At 38.4% G+C, this 21,079-nt stretch overlaps 1 protein-coding gene across 1 annotated transcript in view; it reads left to right on the top strand.

Moving 5' to 3' along the window:
* The first annotated feature begins 358 nt into the window (after positions 1-358).
* Positions 359-21,079, top strand: part of ZNF831 (zinc finger protein 831) — a 31,332-nt gene continuing 10,611 nt past the window's right edge. Inside the window, exons 1-3 of the mRNA XM_067554623.1 lie at positions 359-621; positions 14,231-18,582; positions 19,606-19,754. Coding sequence (XP_067410724.1) covers positions 14,263-18,582; positions 19,606-19,754 — 4,469 coding nt within the window. The 5' untranslated portion in view covers positions 359-621; positions 14,231-14,262. The remainder of the gene's footprint in view (positions 622-14,230; positions 18,583-19,605; positions 19,755-21,079) is intronic.

Genomic DNA, 21,079 nt, shown 5'->3' with positions numbered 1-21,079 from the left:
ATAAAAATTATTCTGATATGGAGTTTTAAAAAGACTAATCTCTTTTAATCCCTTAAAGAGTGGAAGCAAAGTTGATAGTGAAACATTTATTGCAAAACACAACCAAGAATCTTCCTAAATATTTCAGTTACATTCCTTATTTTATAGGCCCAGAAGGAGACCTGGATGGAATGAAAGGGCATTAGATCTATTAAGTCTTTAAGGTTAAAAAAGAAGGCTCCTTTCAAAACCAAAAGAGAATAAATGAAAGACAAAAAAGACATTTTCATTTGTGCCCGATCGTTTTGGTTTTTTTATCTGTTTGCAAATGTTCACTGTAATGGTTTGAAAACCAGTCGTGTCATTTCTTTACGCCCACACAAAGCTGCAGTAGTGCAGACACTGTAGCAGGCAAACCATATTACCAGCAACAGCCATTAAAACTCTTCCCACGCCAAGCATGGGCTGAAATCACCTCCACCCCCACACACCCCACCACCCACTGCAAAACCTTCAATGATCAGTTTAAAAAAAAAAAAAAAAAAAAAAAAAAAGAAAAGGAAACAGGATGCTTCTTTTGTTTCAACGCTATTCCAGAAAGACCTGTACCACTCCACCTGCCTATGGACTGGCCGCTTAAAGGTTAGCAAGTGCTTTGTTGTTACTTTATGGGGATAGAGATCTGCTGAAATTCTATACAGAATAAGATAGCTCATTAAGTTGTGCTTGTTTTAACACAGCGATTATTTCAATTCGAGATGAGGGAGGCTTTCCTCCAAAACACAGAGCATCTTAATACCAGTCCCACGTCTGCCTTAAGCAGCTTTAAAATCAGTATTTTTACATGTTAGTCCAGCCTCCAAAACTTTAAAAGCTGGATTAAGGTTATTATTTTGCTCTTAGAGCAACCTGTTGATTGCAGACTGTTGGCTGAAGGTTGTTAACTCTTTCCTAGCATAGAAAATGCACAGTGAATTTGATAATGGAACAACACAAAAATAAAAACTCTCTTAATTTTTCCTGTTGTTCAACTAGAAGCCTCCTATTTGCCTGGTCTCTATGGAGCTGCCAACAATGTAGAGGAATAACAGATGTATTAAATATGTTTCCCTTTTGAGAGAAATAAGCTAAGTTTAAAATAGAAGTACAGACACTGTAGAATAGTTCAGAGAGTACTGTGTGATTCAGCTGAGATGAGAAATGGTATAGGAATTAGAATGGAAAATATTTCATGTACAAATGATACTGTCGAGACAGCAAGAAGTAAAAAGTAATGTCTTATTTACGTACTAAAATATATTTTTAGCTTATAGAGTGTTTTTACTAAGGTCAAACCTTTTGGAGGTTTCAACCTTAAAAATATCCAAGAGAAGAATCAATGGACAAATTGATGTAATTTTATTAAATATCAAGATAAATCCTAAATTCTGTGTTGTCATAGGATGAATCAACACTGTATATTTCAGTTGTTATAGAGAGTTAAGATCAGCTGCTGCATTTTATCTGGAGTGTTCTGATGTTACAGGTTTAATTTGCTCTCTTTCGTAACTCTGAAAGGGTTAAAATATTCTGGTGCAATATCCACCAAAAAAACCCAAAACCCTTATGTAAAACTAAGAAATAGTAGAAACATACTGTGCAATTAGTAAAGGTGCATTTTCCCCAGATATTTGTCCAAAGTACCTGAAGAGAGAGACTTGTGGTCCCATGACTTCAAAATTAGATACAGTACGTTTTGTAGCTGCTTTGTATATTCCACAACAACTGAGGCAGGGTGTGTGATTTTCAGGGACTAGTGATATCACAATGAGTGGGCACATGTCTCAGATCAGACTATGGGTAAGACTAATTGTCATAGGAAAGATTATCAATATTCCCTAAACCTGGGTCCTGATCCTGCAAGGAGCTGAGCACCCTCAACTCTATTAACTTTAGCAGAAGTTGTCAGCATTCAGCATGCTGGTGTAGGTGCTCAGCACTTCACAGGATCATGTCCTTTGAAGAACAACTAAAGAGCTGAAGTAAAATATGCACTTTTGTTATGAGGCAGTGGGGGATGATTTCAGTTTCAGGGAATGATTTAAGAATGAGAGGAAATGCTAGAGACAGAAATTGTTTACAGTTAAAAAAGGTATCTTGAGGAAGACCAGCAGTCATTGCTGGGCCGGTAAGAAAGCCCATCAACACCAGTGTTACTAATTAGAATTGAAATATAGAAGTATATGGAACTTGTATACTCTACAAAAACACCCAAAAAACGCCCTTTTCCTATTCCCCAAGCAAAATCATGTTTGTTGCACTGTTAGTAATTTATTATTACATTAATTTATTACTAATAGTACAATTACTTTTTTATACTGTGTATGAAAATGTAATTGAATACAAGTGTCATCTATTCTTCAGGGAATCCTCCCAATAAGCACTGGCATTTTGCACTAGAAGTTAATGAATAGGCTGGCACTCAGGAATACTGGATCCTGTTCCTGGCTCTGCTACTCATGCTGTGATGTTAACCAAGTCATGTAACCTCACTGTGCATCACTGTCTCCATTTGAAAAACTGGAATGTTGACAGTTAACAACCTCATGAGAGCATCTTGATTCATTCATGTTTGTAAAATACTTTGAGTTCCTTGGGTGACAGGATCATAGAAGAACAAACGTTTTTAAACACACATTCCCAGGATTCCCATATATAACACTCAAACATAACTGGTAATTTTTATTTATTGTAACATTTGGGCATGGCTAATACTATCTGTGTAAATGGGAACTGCATTTCTGTCTGTCTTAGATGCATAAAAGTGTATCCTTTCCTGTCCCTCCATAGTTTACATAAAGAATAGTTGTGAGAAAGTGCTTAAACAATCAGGATGAAAAGAAATGCTGCTGCTCTTATGGCCTACTCATGCAACCATTGTTAATATGAGTAACCCTTACATACACGGACAGTTTAATTTAAGTAAGTGGGTTGTTTTTGTTGTTTTTTAAAAAATTATAACTCCATTTCTTGCATGCCCTTCTGATGAGATAATTGGCATATCAGCTGAATGGGATTGTGGTTATTTTGGCTTCTTATATAGAATATACCTTTTTTTAATATACTCGACAGCCTGTGACTGTGTTGAGGCTAACAAGTGAGTCTGTATCCATTTCCTCCTCTCTGCCAGAATCACTTGTTTGAACAGTTGGGAGTTAAGTAACTCAGGATTTTATCCTTCCCTTCTCTCCCACCCCCTTCCTTCGCATTCACTCACTGTGCTTCATGTCAAGTTAGACAGTAAAAGATAGTAAGTTCTTGGGCCAGGGTCTGGTGTGTTGTTACAGCAGCTAGTCCAATAGGACCCTGGTTCTGTCTGGGGCCTTTCAGAACTACCATGATACTGCTACTGCTAAACAAGGTACTCTTTGGGCCGTGAGTGAGTCACAAACCACCATTTAGGAGCCACTGGTTGGTTTTCTGTTTGTACAGTCTCTAGCACAATGGAGTGTCACTCCTGATTGAGGCCTCTGGATGCTACTGGAATGTGAACAATAAATGACAATAAAAAGGACCTTGCAGTCCAAGAGACTTTCTCTTCATATGATATCCTGACAGTTCGGATCAGTTGGGATTCTTTAGCTGGCAGTCTCCTGATTTAGACTGGGTGAGGTTAGTGGTAGAGCATCTGAATGAGGGGTCCTCAACTCTGCAACTTGCTTCCCCCCTTTGGTCTGACACAATCAGAGTCTATTAAACCCTCAGGATAAACTGCAAGGCACATCATTTCTCACAAGCACTGGAGAAGGTGGTAGATTAAGAGGCATTGTTTTTTGTTCAATTTTGAATGACTGAAGAAAAATTCATCATTCATTTGCTTCATAAGATTTGTCAGTTTTTATTATGCAAGTGCCTGGGGTGATGGATAGATGAATTTTTTTTTAAAAAATCCCTCAATTAATTTAAATAACTAAATTAGTAGTAATACTCAGGAAGTGGAGGCCGGACTTGCTTTGTACAGATGTGGAAGTTCTTGTCTATGGTAGGTTGTTGTGGGAAGAAAGTGTGATCCTTCTTTCTGAATGGTTTGCTGGAGATATGGGTTGGCCCTAACATTTCAGAAGAGTACAGATTGTCAGTGCCACTCAAGCAGTTGACATGGCATTTCCTTGTGAGAGAAGCCATCATTTATCTCTAGTGTGGCCAGAAGTATCTCTGCTAGCAAGGAGGAAAGTATAACTGTGCTTGTTGAACTATGTCAGTATTTTGTTTTGTAAATAAATGTGCATCCTTTTAAAACTCAGAAGAGGAAATGTTTGGGTTCTCAGAAGAGGGCAGATGTACTTTGTCACTATCAGTACTAATGTAGAATTCAGTTTTTATATCAGCTCTCTTGGTTCCAAAGACCAGCATATTTTTTTCATTTGAAACATCTTGCAAACAGTTTAACTTTTCAAGAGGGTTATACAAGAAATAAAACCAAAACCAAATAATCCCTCCCTGCCACTAAATATAGCTGGCGGTCCATTAAGACCACAGGCAGCACAAAATGGTCTTACACCAGCCAGAGATTGCAATTTTTTTTGCAACACTCAGAAGGCCAGATCCTCAGCTGGAGTAAACTGGTGTAGCTCTACTGAAGACAGGGCCTGAGAATCCTTGGCCAAGAGATCCCAAATGATTTGTGTTCTGATTGTAGATTAAGGTGCATCTTGGAGATGAGCTTTTACATGTTCTCACTGCTCTGGAAGAAGCCAAGAGAGTTGGGCACTATACTTTCAAAAGTGAGTAGTATTTTAGCATTCAATGTTGGGTTGATCTCCAACCCAATACTGAATATTACAAATGCAAGGTTTTTCTGATGTTTTCCAAGAAATCTGATAAATTAGTCTTGAGCACAAGAAACTGTAGATTTCACTAATTAAATTTGAGATAGCAGAACAAACCACACTGTGGCTAAGATATTAGATGAACTTTGTGTTTCAATTTGTATTTAGGTGGTGGCATTCAACTGGAAAAAATAAATATGAAAAAAGTAAACCACAGGGAATAATGGACTGAAGCATAGTTAGCCCTCAGTCAAAGATTTTTCTTTTATCTGATGTATAGTTTTTCAAGTCTGAAATTAAAAGTATATGCAGACCACTGATGCATATTTACAAATGCTAAGACATAGGCCACAATGAAGTACCAGGAACTGCCCTGGTGTATTAGAAAGCAGGATTTGGCCCAATGACTTCTAGAGTACATGTAAAAATGTCCACGGGTAATGAACAAAAATCACAGAAAGCTAATTATGCATCTGAGACTAACGAAATAGGGTACAGATGATCCTATTCAACTCATTTGCTTTAGACAAGTATATGAATCCTTTATAAAAACCCTTTTTCTTAGTTATTTTTTGTATTAAGGAGATCTAATGCTTTGTTATGTGCAGGCTTCTTGCATTTGAAAACAGTAACTCAGTGGGAAAATTTGCATAGGCATGTTGAAAATGACAAAGATGAATTCTGGGTAGTCAGGCATTTTCAGGATGGATTTTCTGCTCCTGCAGGTTAGAATGAATATTAAGAATTCCACAGTCTTACTCATGTGAAGTGAGTTTGGTAGCACCATATATATTCCCTGGTGGATAGCACATTGTTTATTTTTATTGTTATTTCTATTATGCTATGCTCCTCATTGTAAATGATTATAAAAATCATGCCACCAGATCATGTACCAGTTAATGGGAGCTTTGCCAATGACTTCATTGGGACCAGGGTTTGGTCTGAAATGCGCATAACTGTTCTTGCCTAGAGAGTCCTATACAGGCAGTGGAGGTTTGCTGACAGCTAAAAATAGATTGGCTTAAAATAATCAGTCTCTTGCATTTCAAACAGAAAGCTAGTGCACTATATACTGTGCCCTGGACAGTGGAATGGGTCAACCTGTACACAGGTGTAATGTGCATTGTATCCTTACTGGTACACTCCACCGAACAGATGGGATACCATTATGAGCCTGATTCAAAGCACAGGGAAAACAGTGGGAGCCTTTCCACTGATTTTGATAGGTTTTGGATCAGGCCTTTGCCTGAAGCTTCAGAGTGCTCTACATGCCTAGGCATGAAGTCTGTGTATTTTAATCCTATCCTCAAAGACACATTAACAAACAGACGTTCCATACAAAAATGTGTAGCTAAAGATGTGTGCTAAACAGCTGGTCATTCTATTGCTTTCAGTTATACCCCATCCCTAATCTGTATAATGCAAATTAAATTGTAAGCTCCTCTGGGAAGAGACCTTGCACACTGCTGGCACTATATAAAACTACAAACGATAGTCTATCAAAATATAATTCTTGGAGATATTTCCAGTTCCAGACGAATTTCCCATTTTATAGAAAGGGAATATTGCTGGAATTGGTTATAGTTCTAAAACTGGACTGTTCTTTAAATGTACTCAGTGAGAGTAATAATGATAATCACAGTCCCAAAAAGAAGTTTAAATCATCTTAGAGAAGGTTTTGCCTTTTAAGAGAAGCCATTTGTAACTGATTGTGAGGTGCCCATAATTGTGTGTGGCAGAATCAAAGGCAGAATCCCTGTTTTAAGATTAATATCTTCTTTTAACTCAGTTTGCTGGCTTTAGCTCAAGATAGTCCTTCAGAAGTTCTCACTTATATGTATGGAATTGGGATCGATTCAGTCATGAGAGTATCCCTAGTGGAGCAGGAACTAATCGCTGCATTGGAGTTATTCTTATACGTATGCAGAAAGCAAATCTGTGAACCAGAAGCAAAAGTCATTGCTGGCACGAAGCATGTGTTTTTCTAGTTTCACTGATCTTATTTTAACTGCATGCAATAATTTAAAGTTTAACTATTGCTAAGAATATTCCTATATGCCACAGGAGTGGAGGGCTCCCATACTTTATGCTGGGCGCTAGTAAGAACTTTTTTCTTCCTAAACAACAGTGGGGGAAAGAAGAAGTAGAGATTGGCTAACCCCAGAACCATTTATCTGCCCAGCACCCCTGAATCTATGGGTTTGGTAAATGGGGCCAGGATCTAAGTCACCCTTGGCTCTGTGTGTGTGTGTGTGTGTGTGTGTGTGTGTGTGTGTGTGTGTGTGTGTGTGTGAGAGAGAGAGAGAGAGAGAGAGAGAGAGAGAGAGAGAGAGAGAGAATAAAAACAAACAAAAGAAAAATAAACAAAAAACCCCACACCAATAAAAGTTTACAAAACTAAAATGCACTTCCACCTCTAGAGGTGATCCAAATGCTGAACCATTGATCTCAAAGATCCCAGTGGATATGCAGGGAATATGGACCAAGCAGTCAGAAGAAACAATGGTTTAATCAGATTCCCAATCTACCATTGCATAAAGTAGCAGTAGATACCTGATTCTGGCAGACATTTATATTAGTAGATTACAGAAGTTCTGTGTTTATCAAATGAGGCAGCACGTGTGATGCTAGCCAAACTAAAATCTGCATTATTGAGACGTGACATCTCTGAGGCATTACAGAGTGAGCATGAACCATGTGCAAGCCAAGAAATGGCTAATTTGCAACAGCTTGGGAAATTAAACTCACATGTTCCAGTTTGGGATGTACAATCTATTGGTGTGGCAGAGAGAATCACTCAAAGCAAATAAAATTAATGTTTCCATAAAAACACGGTAACCATCATCCTACAATACCTCTTACTATATGGATGGATCTATTGGCCATGCTGATGCTTCTTCCCTGGCCTACCTCAGTCTTCCCTATATGCTAATATGGATCAAGCCTTCGTGGCACAAGGTGTGTGAACTCCCTATTAGGACTTTTCACAGCATGTCATTTAGTGCAGTGAAGCCACACTGGTTCTGTCACATTCAGGGCCATCCACATCTATGGAGAGCAGGAAGGAAGGCTGCTGAAACTAAAATAGCTTTTATAAGGGGTCAGGGCCTCTTTGCCCATGTCACTTAAGGGCTGGAAAGTTCTCATGTAGCAAGGAACTTGAGTGGTAATGTACCAGACCTGATCAAGTGAACTCACATATTCAAGATTTGCACAATTAAGAGTATCCCTTTACTTGTTTTGCCTGCAGCTGGGCCTCACCCTATCTTCTATGTAACTTTAAACTGATTTTAGATGCCAAAGTCTCTTTTTCTCAGCCTGTGCTAACTGCATTTTTCCAACATAACTAAAGTATCTGTGTGCTGTACCATTCCAGTTATCACTTCTTCCCTAACTGTGCTGCACTATCAGAAGCCCTTGGATCATACCCACATTGGATAGATGTTACGATTCTTGTCTAGCAAACATCTTCTCTTTCTTTCATTGTTTGTTTCCAGTACAATTTTAAGAACTAGTTGCTACAGTTGTACAAAAAATATTATAAGAAAATTAACTTTAGTCACATACAAGAGAAAACTCCTACTATTCGATCACATTAATATCTTTCACTTAACAATGTTACCAGTAATGCAATTTATAAAACACCTACATTTCAAGGCTGCTGATTCTGTTTATGGGCTGATATATGACTAATGATAATGATAGTAAAAGGTTGAAACGCTGTTTCATGTTCCTATTTCGTCTCTTCCTGTTTTCTGAAGGTTGTTACTATGACACTTACTCATGTATATAGAAAAAAAATACTTCCTACTTCTTATCTGTTTCAAGTCTCTCTCCATTTCTCCCTCTCTTGACTGCATCAAATATTGACAGCAATGAGACTTCTTTTGGTGATATACTTAGTTACATGCAAGGTACGGTAAGCCAAAACAATTTATCTTATTTCAATATAAAAGAGGATATATTAATCTCTTCTATACTCTGCAGTATTATATTTGGAGTAGGAATCACTGGAAGCCTTTTAAAAAGGCATCTTATCAGTCAAAGATACCTAGTATAATATAGAACATTATGCCTGTGTAGAATGCTCAAAAGCTACTTCTGTGATAAAACACATCAACCTTTATGTGCCTATGGACAGTACCAATAGGCCAAGTAAGAGGACTTCATATTGTGTTTATTTGAAAATTACTTTTCACAAAAGATATGTGAGATACGGTGTAAAGAAATGTAAAGAAGAAATAGGTTGCATGCTGGACTGTTAGCAATTTTTTTAAAAATGTGATGGCAACTTAACAGCACAGTTTGTACGCGATATTAAATACCCAGTGAGTAGAAAGAGTCTTTTGGTTGTATAATTCAGGATTACAATGGGGCTACATGGTAGTACTCAGAAATCCAAGCATATAAAATGTATGATGTAATAAAGAAGTGATTTATATATGAAAATGTAGCTCTGTTATTCCCCAATGTTTTTAATGGTGTTAAAATAATATTAATTTAACTGATATGTTAACACAGTGAGTTAAATTCCAATCTCTGCTACAATGGTGTCAATCTGGAGCCACTGGATTGACGTTATAGGATCTATTTACCCTATAGTAACTAGAAGTATGATTTTAATGGAACTATAGTGATCATTTCTGTTAATGCCTATATAAAAGTAATACTTTTTAAACTTGAAGAATTGGCTGGAAAAATTCAGGATGAGCCAAATCCTGCTCCCACTTTTGCCAACAGCACATCTCTAACTTCAGTGGGACCAGATTTTGACCGTATGGGGCCAGTCCTACAAGATACCAAGTGCCTCCTAGGAGGTGCTAAGCACTCTCCATTTCCCCTAATGTCAACAGGACTTGAGGGCACTCAGTACTATGCAGGACTGGATGCTTTTTGTCAAAATTGATTTGCTATATTAGATAAAGACTATCCAGAATTAACCTTGAGTGACAATGAGACTGTGATAAACTGTTGCTGCAGCAGCACAGCCTATGTGCAAAAGAATACTGTAGAAGTATCTTTATACTAAAAAGACATGAAAAATGAGATCTTATTCACTACACTAAAATGTAAGCAACACAGGACGTCACTTAGGAAGAAAGATAACATCAATTGGTATAGAAAACACAGAACTACCAGAGCCAATTAGAAATAATGTTGCTTAACAACTATACGTATATCAGTTAAGCTGCATGCATATCACCATTTAATTTGAAGGTTTAGCACTACTTAAAACTTTCCTCAGAATTACACTGTGGCCACGTAGCTTATGATTAATGCTAGTCTTAAAAAAGGAAACAGAGATGTCTGACTTTTCCTTTAGATTACATTGCAAAGTATCGAGGCTATTCTCAGGAACTCACCCTCCACAAACTTTTCATGATAACTGTGCACGAAAGTTAGGTACACAGACATTTTTCTGAAAATGTAAAGCTTTTATTGTCTATCTTTTTGAAGTATCTATTTATTTATCTATCTGTGGTATTTCTGGGGTTATCATCAAAGCATCTACCTACCAGTGAAATTATTATTATAGGCATATTGCTACCTAAAAACTGAACTACTGTATCTGTGTATCCATTGTTCCATTATTTTGTACACTAACAAATTGTTATTCTGCAATACAGATGAGTGTTGCAGAGTAAGGATCTTTTTAATAAATATTTTGATAAGCCATAAGTAATCATGAAACTCCCCTGAAATGACAGTGCTTTCTGATACCCAGTTTGATCGGTTATTCGTAAGACAGGCATAGTCTTACTTGGAAATTATTATATCTTTGCTTTGTTACCTCATATTGCCGTGAGATTGGGTACAGCTTCTGTTCTACTTCCCATTTCTGTAGAACCTTATACCACATAATGATCGCTCCTTATAGAAACTCTAACATGGAAAAGTAAAATTCATGCCTGATGACTGATTTTAACTCACAAAAGCACTGGCCATGGGAAGGAGGTGAAAAAGCAGAGTGCTGGGTTGACTCATGTCAAGTGTTGGGTTTTCACAGATTTCAAGGCTAGAAGGGACCATTGTGCTCATCTAGTTTGACCTTCAATCTGTATAACATATGCCAAAGAACTTCCTTAAGCAGAGGCACACCAACAACAAGACAAGTTCATATGTACCATGCCCACTATCAGATGTGTGTCTACTTTGAGTCAGATTGGGGCCCAGTCTTACATCACTGTGCAAGTGTGATAAAGGAAGCAAGACTCCCTCCCTCACCAATGCAGAAGGTGCTGTGGGGCTTCTACTCCACTCCGCCAGACAATGGAGCTGAGCTAGTGCTGGGGTGAGGGAAGTAACTTGTATTTGCTGAGGCACCGAAGCAGACTGACCTTTCCCCCTTTGCTCAAGGGGAGAAATACAGGGCATTCCATGGGCTGTACCTGGGTTGGTGTAGCTGTACACTGACCTTAACAGAGGGTTCTGCGGCTGTTTGCGGTTCAATATCACAGCATAGAGGGGTATCCAGAGGGTCTTTTGATTTTATTCATGCTACCTCAGAACACCTATTTTTACTTTGGAGGCTTGACCCTTATTCCCAGTTCGCAGTATGGAAATTTCATCAGGGATTTCATTATGATTAAACAAGTAGCCCGAGCATGTTTGTGACTAGTTCCACCTGATCACACATACAGGGTTATCCCCACAATTTCCCCGTTTGTTCACGTGATATATTAGCTCAGCTGAGTCCTGTGTTAGCTTTCCCAGTCAACATAGTAGCTGAACCGTTCTTGGATTTTTGGTATTCACTAAGCTATTCCAACTGCAGCTGAGTGAATAATTCAAATAAAATCATTTAATTCACAAGCACTGCCATTTTTTCTGATCATGAGTTGTCTGCAAACAGATTGCAAAAGTCCTCTATTGTACTTATTTGATGTTATTCACAAATTTCTTCAGAGAATAAATCTTGCAAAGAGCTTATTGTGGATATCTGCCATGCATGCTGTATGGGTTAGCCATTAAAGTCACATGACAGTTTCAAAATTCAGATTGTATATTCGATTACGATATTTGCTGTTTACTCTGTGAGCTACATACATCATCCAAACAGGAAGCAGAAACAACAATAGTGAATTATGTGAGAAGCCAACAAAGTGCGCATTTCAAATGTCACTGTTGACTGTTACTCAAAAATGTGCTTTTTGTGACTATTCGCACTAGTAAACTTAAGCATTTGAATATTCAGAAAAACGAAACATGAAAGGGTTGTGAACATGAATGAAGCACAGTTTGAATGAATTTTCACAGGAAATTTTCCACGGTTCAGTCAGGCTTTAATTATGATAGATTATGCTGATGTTATCCTGCTATTTCTGCTCCTACCTAATGGTAATTTAAAAATAACTTATTTTCATGGCTTCCCAATTTGTTTTTACTTTTAGGAAGCAGGGGAGGGGAGAGAGAACCAACCACCAAGGATAGCCAAATCAGATTTGTGAAAATAAAAGTTGCTCTGACCTGGTAACCGCATCTTGAACTAAAACTAAATCAAGTATATTAAGACAAATTTTCAAACAAGGTGGCATCCTTTTTGAGTGTGCAAATTGTACCTACATAATTTTTGCACCTGCTATTGAATATATATATAAACATAAGGCAACATGCCATCATGGTGCCTCTAATTAGATGAAAATTCATTCAACATGCACAAAGACAACTTTATAACGCTATCTCCATTTTTGCCACAAATGGTGTGACATCTAACATCTGTTCTATCTTTTATGTATGTAAATCTGGATAGTAAAAAATGCACCTTTTAAATCTACAGTTTCATTTTGTTTCTACCTTTTCATTCTTTGTTTAATTTTGGCAGTGTGTTCAGCCTCACTTATACAAGGTCATTATATGTGCCCATGCACAACACTCATTGTTAGTAGCAGTGAGTCTGTAATAACTGTCTGCCCAAGTTTTCCTGTAATTGTGGCCTGTCTGCACCAGCTGTAGTTAAAAGAAGCAAGTGCGGATTAAACTGTAATGCATCCATCACTTTGTATTGTCTCACACTGGAGAGTGGATCTGGATATCAGCTCTCTTTTAGGAATGTTTACATTATAAATGGAAACTTGTTTTAACTAGAGATGGACATGACTGTAACCAGGGTTGGCTGTGAACTTTCCAAAACAGTAGGGGTATCAGATGTGAGATTGTGGCTCACACTCAATTCTTGTTAAAACGCTACATTAAACTCTAGTTATGGGTTTTTTCAAAACTTCAAATGGTGGAACTAACATATGGTATATGAAGGATGTCAACAAATTAGAGCTTATTTATTTAAACTATATTGAGAGTGATGTATATAATGAACTTGTCAGTTTTATAGCATCTTCAATCTGAAAATCTCAAAGCCCTTTACAACATTTTTTAATTCTCAACACCAATGTTTGTGAGTAATTAATTGTTAAATCCATTTTACAGATGAGTAAACTTAGGCTCTAAGATTCTGATAGACTACTCATTAGAGCTAATGGAAAACATATCACTGACTTCAGTGGGTACTGAATCAGGCCCAGAGTGGTTAAGATCACAGCACAAAAGAACAGAGTTGGGAATACAATACAGACATTCTGATTCCCAATCTGCTACACTGTCTCTTCTCAAAGCTTCATTAGGCATGTGTTTTATTTTAAACAGGGTACATATGTATCATTCTTTAATTACTGGATTAATTTAATCAGTTATAAAATATAAATGTTTGTAATGTCCAAGCTTTGTTATTTTTTATGAGGACTCCAATCTTCAAAAGTGCAGTTGTCTCTGCACGGTGCATTTGTGCCCACATATTGGCAGCTGTACATGTGTAAATAAAGCAGGCACATGAGCGTGCTGATGAAGACTAGGCCTACGAAGTTTAACATTATATTTTATTAAGCAGATTGTTTAGTGAGAAAAAGTTAATCGTGAATCTTTGGGAGCACTGAAAGCTGCTCATCTGGAAAGTAATTTAGACAAAGAAATAACATCGAACTAATTCAAAGTAATTCTGTATTACTGTACTATATACCATATCCTATACCATTTCCAATATTATTAAAGTGCTTTGATGTCAGTTTGAAGACTAAGATTTTTAATATTAAGTATTTTAATATTAAATAATTTAAGTACCACTTCAGAATAGATTTTAAGAACAGTCTTTAGCAGTAATATCCTTTGCGCTATATCAAACTTTTGTATAATGTTGCTGTGTTTTATTAGCTTCTATCTAGCAATCCAGAAGTTACTCTATTTTTAGTGGTGAATAAAACGATTTTTCTACATATAAAGTTTGTATAAAAAGTTTTGATATTCTTCAGTATTGAAGACCTTATAGAAATATAAGTAACTTTTGCATCTATCACTACAGTAGATGCTGAATTTATATGATATAATAAACAGCTGAAGAAAATCAAGATTTTTCCATTTCAAACATAACTGTATGATGTATTTGTTTTCCATAGATAACTGAACTGGATAACCTACCATCTTTGAAATGGAGTCACAGAGGCAACCCCATTCCACAGTTGCACTAGCAGATCAGCCAGTTAAAGTCTCATCTCTTCAGGCTGCACAAGGTTCATCAAATATCAGACAGACTCCTGTGATTCTTCAGCAGGAACAAGGCCTGTCTCAGACTATATACCTGAAAGCCCTAACCATACCACTGTATCATCCTATCCAATCAGGATGCTATCAGTCAACCAACCAGTTAGCCACTGGTGGAAGCAGCATAAATCTAGACAGCAGTAACATGCCTTTAATCCTAAATCCGCTTCTGCATTCAGAGAGGATAGATCAGCCTCAGTCAGTTGCTCAGAAACAACCAGGGCAAACTTTGACATTAAACATAGTTAGTTCACCAGTTTTATCATCAAGTTTCTGTCCAAATGCACCTGTTGGAAGCCCAGGGAAATCCAAAAATGCTGGGAAGTACATCTGTAAACACTGTGGTCGAGATTGCCTGAAGCCAAGTGTCCTTGAGAAACATATTCGCTCACACACAGGGGAGAGGCCCTTTCCCTGCACCACCTGTGGTATTGCATTTAAAACTCAAAGCAATTTGTATAAGCACAGAAGAACCCAAACACATGTCAACAATACCAGGCTGCCCTCGGAGTCTGACAACAGTGGCATATCAGAGGAGAATGAGAAGGCAACAGATAGCATCATGTCACATCAGGACGCAAAACGAGATAATGTCTGTGAAAAGCAGGGAACAGGGATTAAACAAATCATTTCAGAGACCAGTACCACAGTGGACACTAGGAAATTTCCATCCATTATTTCATTGCCAACACTGAATGCTTTATCGCTTACATCAGAAAGTCAGAAAATAACAACTGACAATTCCTACTGGCCAGGGGCAAGTCAGGGAGCATCTGAAAGAGAACCAATGCAAGATCCCCAAAACCTATCTTCTCCAGTAGTTTTGCCAGGCAGTCTACATCAGACAAGAAAGATACAGGAGCAAAAATTCCCAACAGCAAATAGGCATATTCAGTTGCAGAGGCAGCAAGCAACTTATTCAGATAAGCAATGGGACTGCAAACCATCTGACTATAAGCTAAAGAAGTGTGAGAGCACTGACTCTGGATATCTGTCACGCTCTGACAGTACAGAACAACAGATCTTGACCTCCAGCCCCCTGCATAGTCTTTGTGAACAAAGCACAGAACTGGAAAATGAAACTGCCTTCATTGGCTTAAGGTGCATGGCAGGAAGTAGTGCAAAACTGGATTCAGCTGAGAAAGCAACAGCCTTGATGCTAGAGAAAAAGAAGCTGGAAGAGCATATCTCAAAACTGATCTCTCAGAACAAAGCTGTGGTGGATGATACCCAATTAGACAATGTTAGACCCAGAAAAACAGTGCTTTCCAAGCAGGGCAGTATTGATCTGCCAATGCCTTACACATACAAAGACTCCTTCCATTTTGACATCAGATCTCTTGATGTGAACAGGAAAAAGAACCTTTCCCTTTGTTCAGCAAAATCTACCTTTACACCCATAGAAAAATCCAAACCATTGTTTTTTCATTCAGTCCCTACGCAGTTCTCAACAACAATAGACTGTGTGCCTGTCACAAGAAGCAACTCTTTGCCATTTGTAGAGAGCACAAAAATGGCACACGACAGAGTGGGTAGCTCAAAACTGCCATCTCTTACTAGGCAGCCTCCGAACACAAGCTCTTCTAGTTTGTTGCATGGCAACAACCCTGCTCCAAGTTCAGTGGATTTTCCCAACAGCCATCCCCGCGCACTTGTCAGACAAACAGCAGTGGATGATTTGCCACTAAGTAACGCAGTCTGTTATTATTCTCTCTCTGAGGAGATGAAAGAAGCTAAAAAGCCTGGAGCGGGAGGAGAAGGAGTGAACACTAAATCTAAGAAGTCAACTCAAAGGAAATTAAAAATGTTCTCTCAGGAAAAATGGCAGATGTATGGTGATGAAACATTCAAGAAAATCTACCAAAAAATGAAAAGCAGTCAGACCACCAAGAAACTGAATCAAAGGGGGAAAAAGGCAACAGACAATATAGGATTAACTCCTGATCCAAAGGAAGCAGCCAGTGGTGATGGAGTTGCTCAGGCAAAAGATGGCAGGAGCTCTTCAAGTGGGAATCTTTCCTCCCCTGTGACCATTTCTACCATGGAATTAAACATTGTGGAATCAAAAACCTGTCCCATTGGTAATCATGTACCGCACAGCGTTTCCTCAGAGGAGAATGCAGGCAGATTTACAGAACTAATGGAAACAGCACATTTAGTAAATGCTGGTGAACAAAGTGTAATAAGCAAAACGTCCCAAAAACTTAGCAGCAGCAACAAACATAGTTCATTTAAATATGCAGGCGGCAACAATATGTTACTAGCTGAAAGCAGTCATGAGACCAGGCTTCAACTTAAGCAGAGAGCTAGTCAATTAAACACTAATATGCTGAACACTGATAGTCTGCAAATGCATAATAGTCAATTGGAAAAGTCATGTTCTGGGAGAGAATCCATTACCTTCATATCAGAGATTGAAAATATTTTAAAGAGTGATGGAGAAAACCTCAGAAGTAAAGAAACTTCTCAACATGCACAGACGGCCTTACGGACACACAACTGCAGCAGTGGTGAATCCACACAGAAATTCCGAAATCTACCATCAGAGAGAAAAAAACTGAAAGTCGATGAGCTGAAGAGCAGAGAGAATGCTGCTGTAAAATCCAGCCCCAGCCCCAGCAGTGAAAATAATGCAGCAGGTGAAACAGTGAAATTGACAGACTGTTACGGTACACATGCTGTCTCCCCAGCATTAGTTAAATGTTCAGCTAAAGAAGGAGAGCAGAATTCAAGCACAGACATTAATGACATGATTAGCAGTGCTGAAGGCATGGAATGTGAGAAAACAATGAAACCCCACATAGAACCTGCATATTATACTGATAATGCTGCTAACCTTCTTCCACAATCAGCAAAGGTCTCAACAGCTTCACTTTTTGAATTTCTGATGCCTGAGTTAAAGAGAAATAATTGTAATTCTTTTGCCTTACATAAGGTGATAGAACCAGGAGCCAAAACATGTCCTGTGACAACAGGAGCAAGGGTGCCACTTCGTAATGATGTCGATGTTGGCATATCTTTTGCAACTCAAAATCTGGAGGTTGGTCAGGTAACTCCACCTCTAAAGAAAAATGCATTTTCTCCAAAGTACATCCTTAAATTACCGCAAGAAGAGAGTACTACAGACCTATCACTTTTAGTGGGGCGAGGGCAGGAGAGCAGGCCTGGTATTTCTCTACCAGTTCCGCTGCCCAAAACTTCCTGCACTATCAAAAGTAGGTCAGTCAGTGCTGATTCCGGTGGTATGTTTTTGTCCCCTTTAGAATGTGAACTGAGACACCAGGCCAGAGCAGTAGGGCTAAGATGGGGTGTTCATACAAACTGGAAGGCTCTGGTACCTTGTTCACCAGTCAAATCAACAACAATTAACATCCCAACCAAAGTAGATGACAGCTTTCAGAACCAAAGCTGTAGGCAGAAGGAGATAATGAAAGACACCTCGAAAGAAACTGAGGCTAAAGATAACTTAAGTGATCCAGTGCAAGCAGAGGAGAAGTGGATAAGTACAGCTGTTTGCTCTGCACAAACCACAGGGAAGAAAGTATGCTTTACTACCATGTATACAGGTGGCTTTTTCATATCTGCAGACATCAAAAAAGAGAATCAGGTCTTACGCCACCTTCACTCGGTAAATAACTCTTTAATAATGACATCTTCATCAGGCAAAGGGGCAACCTCTAGTGGAGACACTGAACAGACAATCACGGGATGGAACTCAGATGGTAGCTCTTCAGGCATCCTTAAAGACACTTCACCAGGGTTGCAAGATTTACAGTATTCTGTGTGTTCAATGGACAATTCCAATTATTTTTGCCATTCCTTTGGCACGTTTTATTGCCACACCCTCAGTACTCGACATAAGGAACTCCCTGCACTGTCCCAAATCAGTTTGACTTGTCTCTCGGGAAACTCAAGGATCTCAAGCACAAAGGGCTCCTTCCCATCACTAAATGCTGAGCCTCAATTAACTTGGTGTTGTTTAACCAGAAGCCTTCCTTTGCCTGCTGAGCAAAAGGAGAAGGCAGACTCTGCTTACTCTTCCTTGCACATGTGTAAGAAAAATTCTGGTAGTGAAGGCACACTGTCAAAATGTGACTTTTCTTTTATCAAAATGAAAAATATCAGCAAGACTGTGACCTATGGCTTGACAACTGGGAATTTAAAAACACTGGTTTCATCCTTTTCACAGGGAGAGCAGCCACAGAAGGTAATATTGTGAATCCTATTCCCTGTTTCAAATCGGGGACAAAGTTCCCCAAGCATGCTCTTTAATTAGAAAGAATAGGAGTGTGAAGGTTAGGGGGCATATTGTTACAACGTGCATATAAATCCTGTTGTGTCCCAGATTATTGGGAGCCTTGAAATAATCTACTTTAATAAAAGGTGCCTAAATTGTTCTCCCAAAATAGGCATGCAGACAGGTGATTGTCGATGCAAAATAAACAGGTACATATGCAAACTGCACATAGCTGTTCACTTCATGCACAGAACATGCATATTTTGTGGAAATAAGCATGTCCTGTTGCATGGAAATTTGGTGAAAAATTGCTTAGCCAGAAAAGCATGCTTTAACTTTATTGTAACTTGAACTTTATAGTCTTTGGATTCCTATATTCCAGCATGTGCTTTTCTCTGCGTTCATTTTAAATTATTATTTATATTACAGTAGCACTGAGGAGCTTCAGTCAAGGATCAAGGGACCCAGTGCGCTAAGTGCTTTACAGACAAGTAAAAAGGACAAACCCTGTACCAGAATCTGTTTTGCCTTACACTTGAGTCCATCCTCATGAAAGATTTTTAATATTACTTCAAATCTTAACAGACACACTTTTGATCACACTGTATAAAATGTTACGGGATATTTTTAATTTAAGTGTAACTAATCAGTTCAAGAGATGTACAGTTCCTGGAAGAATCTGTAAGGTTAACTTCAACCTCATACTCTGCAGGGCAGTACAAAAGCACATATATTATTTTTGTGTGGGCCCAGAGTACATTAACTTGTTTTATTTTTAATTTTACAGTTAATGTACAGGTTTAAACACACACATATACATACTTTTTTAAATACAGAAGGAATTCATTACCAAAAGATCATTTTAAGATGTTAAATTTATGACTTATAATGTTTGACAACATTCTATTAATCTAATCAGTTAATTTCTGTAACTCACTCAGAAATGTTGATGTGCTTTGAAATGCACAAGTATAATTTTCTCAATATTCTCAGCAGTCCAGTTCAAAGGCTGGAGGAGGTGGAGCATCAGAAAACATTTCAGAGCGAGAGAAGAAAGAAATACTTTGCAGAAGGGAAAAATTCACAACAAATAAATCCAAGAGGAGCCATAAACCGAAAAAAATGAAAATCAACCGAAAGTGGTAAAGAATGTTGTTTTCAGTTTCATCCGATATAGGTGGCATTTCACTAGGATAGGTATGAGATTCAGAAAATAAAACGGTGTCCCCAAACTGCAGAACTATGAAGAACTTTATTATTAATTAGGCCTTACTTGCTATTTTTGTGGTGTCCTTGTTTTTCTGCTCTTGACAGATGTCACCCATAAAGCCATTGCATGGTCTAAGGCCATGTGTGGCCTGTGATCTGATAATCTGTGTCCAGCTGCATTGAGCCCAGGCATTCCTGGTTACTGTAAACAAGGACAAAAGAATTTCTCTTCTGGATCAAGAAAAGATCTAAATGCTGTGTAAAAAGAACAGGATTTACTGCTGTGCTAAGGAAGCCCTGGTTGGTGACTGGGAGATGAATGTAATGCTAGTGTACAGCTCCAAAAACTTCAGGGTCTGTGTGCACTAAGGTTAAATTTGGCCCTGGTGGAATAAGACCATCCTGGATAAACTGGGTGGTGAACACTAGAAAGACAAAGGGCCCTAATCAGAAGTGATGATAGAGACACCTTAGTAAACTGACAAGCCAGCAGCGTAAATGAATGTGAGTTGATGTAACATGTATTGAGAGGGCAGAACGATTGGGTAGTAGCTGGAGGAGCATCTAACATGAGGGTATAAGAAGGTGTAAATTGCAGGTGTGTGGGTTTTCCAGTAGTCTTACTGAGGCTTATTTGAGAAGAGTGAATCAAAGGCTCTGAGTCATGGAAGCAAAGGCTGCCAACTTAATTTTTCTCCAGTAGGGCCACATCTAATCTAGACCTAATATAAGTGCATTTCCCCATCCTGGTTTGTGTCAGTCTATGTTTGATGACCAAGCTTTGCTATCAACTAAATTACTGCCATTAATGTGACAGTATCTATGGGCCCTGTCCTGTAATATGGTTTGCGCAGGCAGAGACCTGCAGCTGTGGAAAACCTCACTGAATTCAAATTAATGGGCCCTATCCCCCGTCCACACAAAGCTCAATCCAGGATCAGGGCTTAAAATGCCCAATTCTGCTCTCCTGAAACAGGCAAAATCTCTATTGATTTTAACAGAATTATAAAATCAGACCCTGGGGGCTGAATTACCCTCTTTCTACTTGTCAGTTCTTTCCTTGAATCCCCCACCCCCATACACGTTTTCAGAAATGCTCATGTGACTTTCAGTTCCTGTTTATCTCACTCTTTTTCTGTTCTAGAGGAAATGAATTATTAGTGCTGCAGAGCTTTCCTGTAGCACTGTAAATTGTCACACATGGTTGGTTTTTTTCGGGTTCATTCCTCATGAACAATCGTAACATGGTAAGAAAAGG

Source organism: Emydura macquarii, unplaced genomic scaffold (genome assembly GCF_026122565.2).
Source record: "Emydura macquarii macquarii isolate MOO-44397 ecotype Brisbane River unplaced genomic scaffold, CSIRO-AGI_Emac_v2 contig_1483, whole genome shotgun sequence".
NCBI lineage: Eukaryota > Metazoa > Chordata > Testudines > Chelidae > Emydura > Emydura macquarii.
This window is presented reverse-complemented; position numbering and strand designations above follow the sequence as displayed.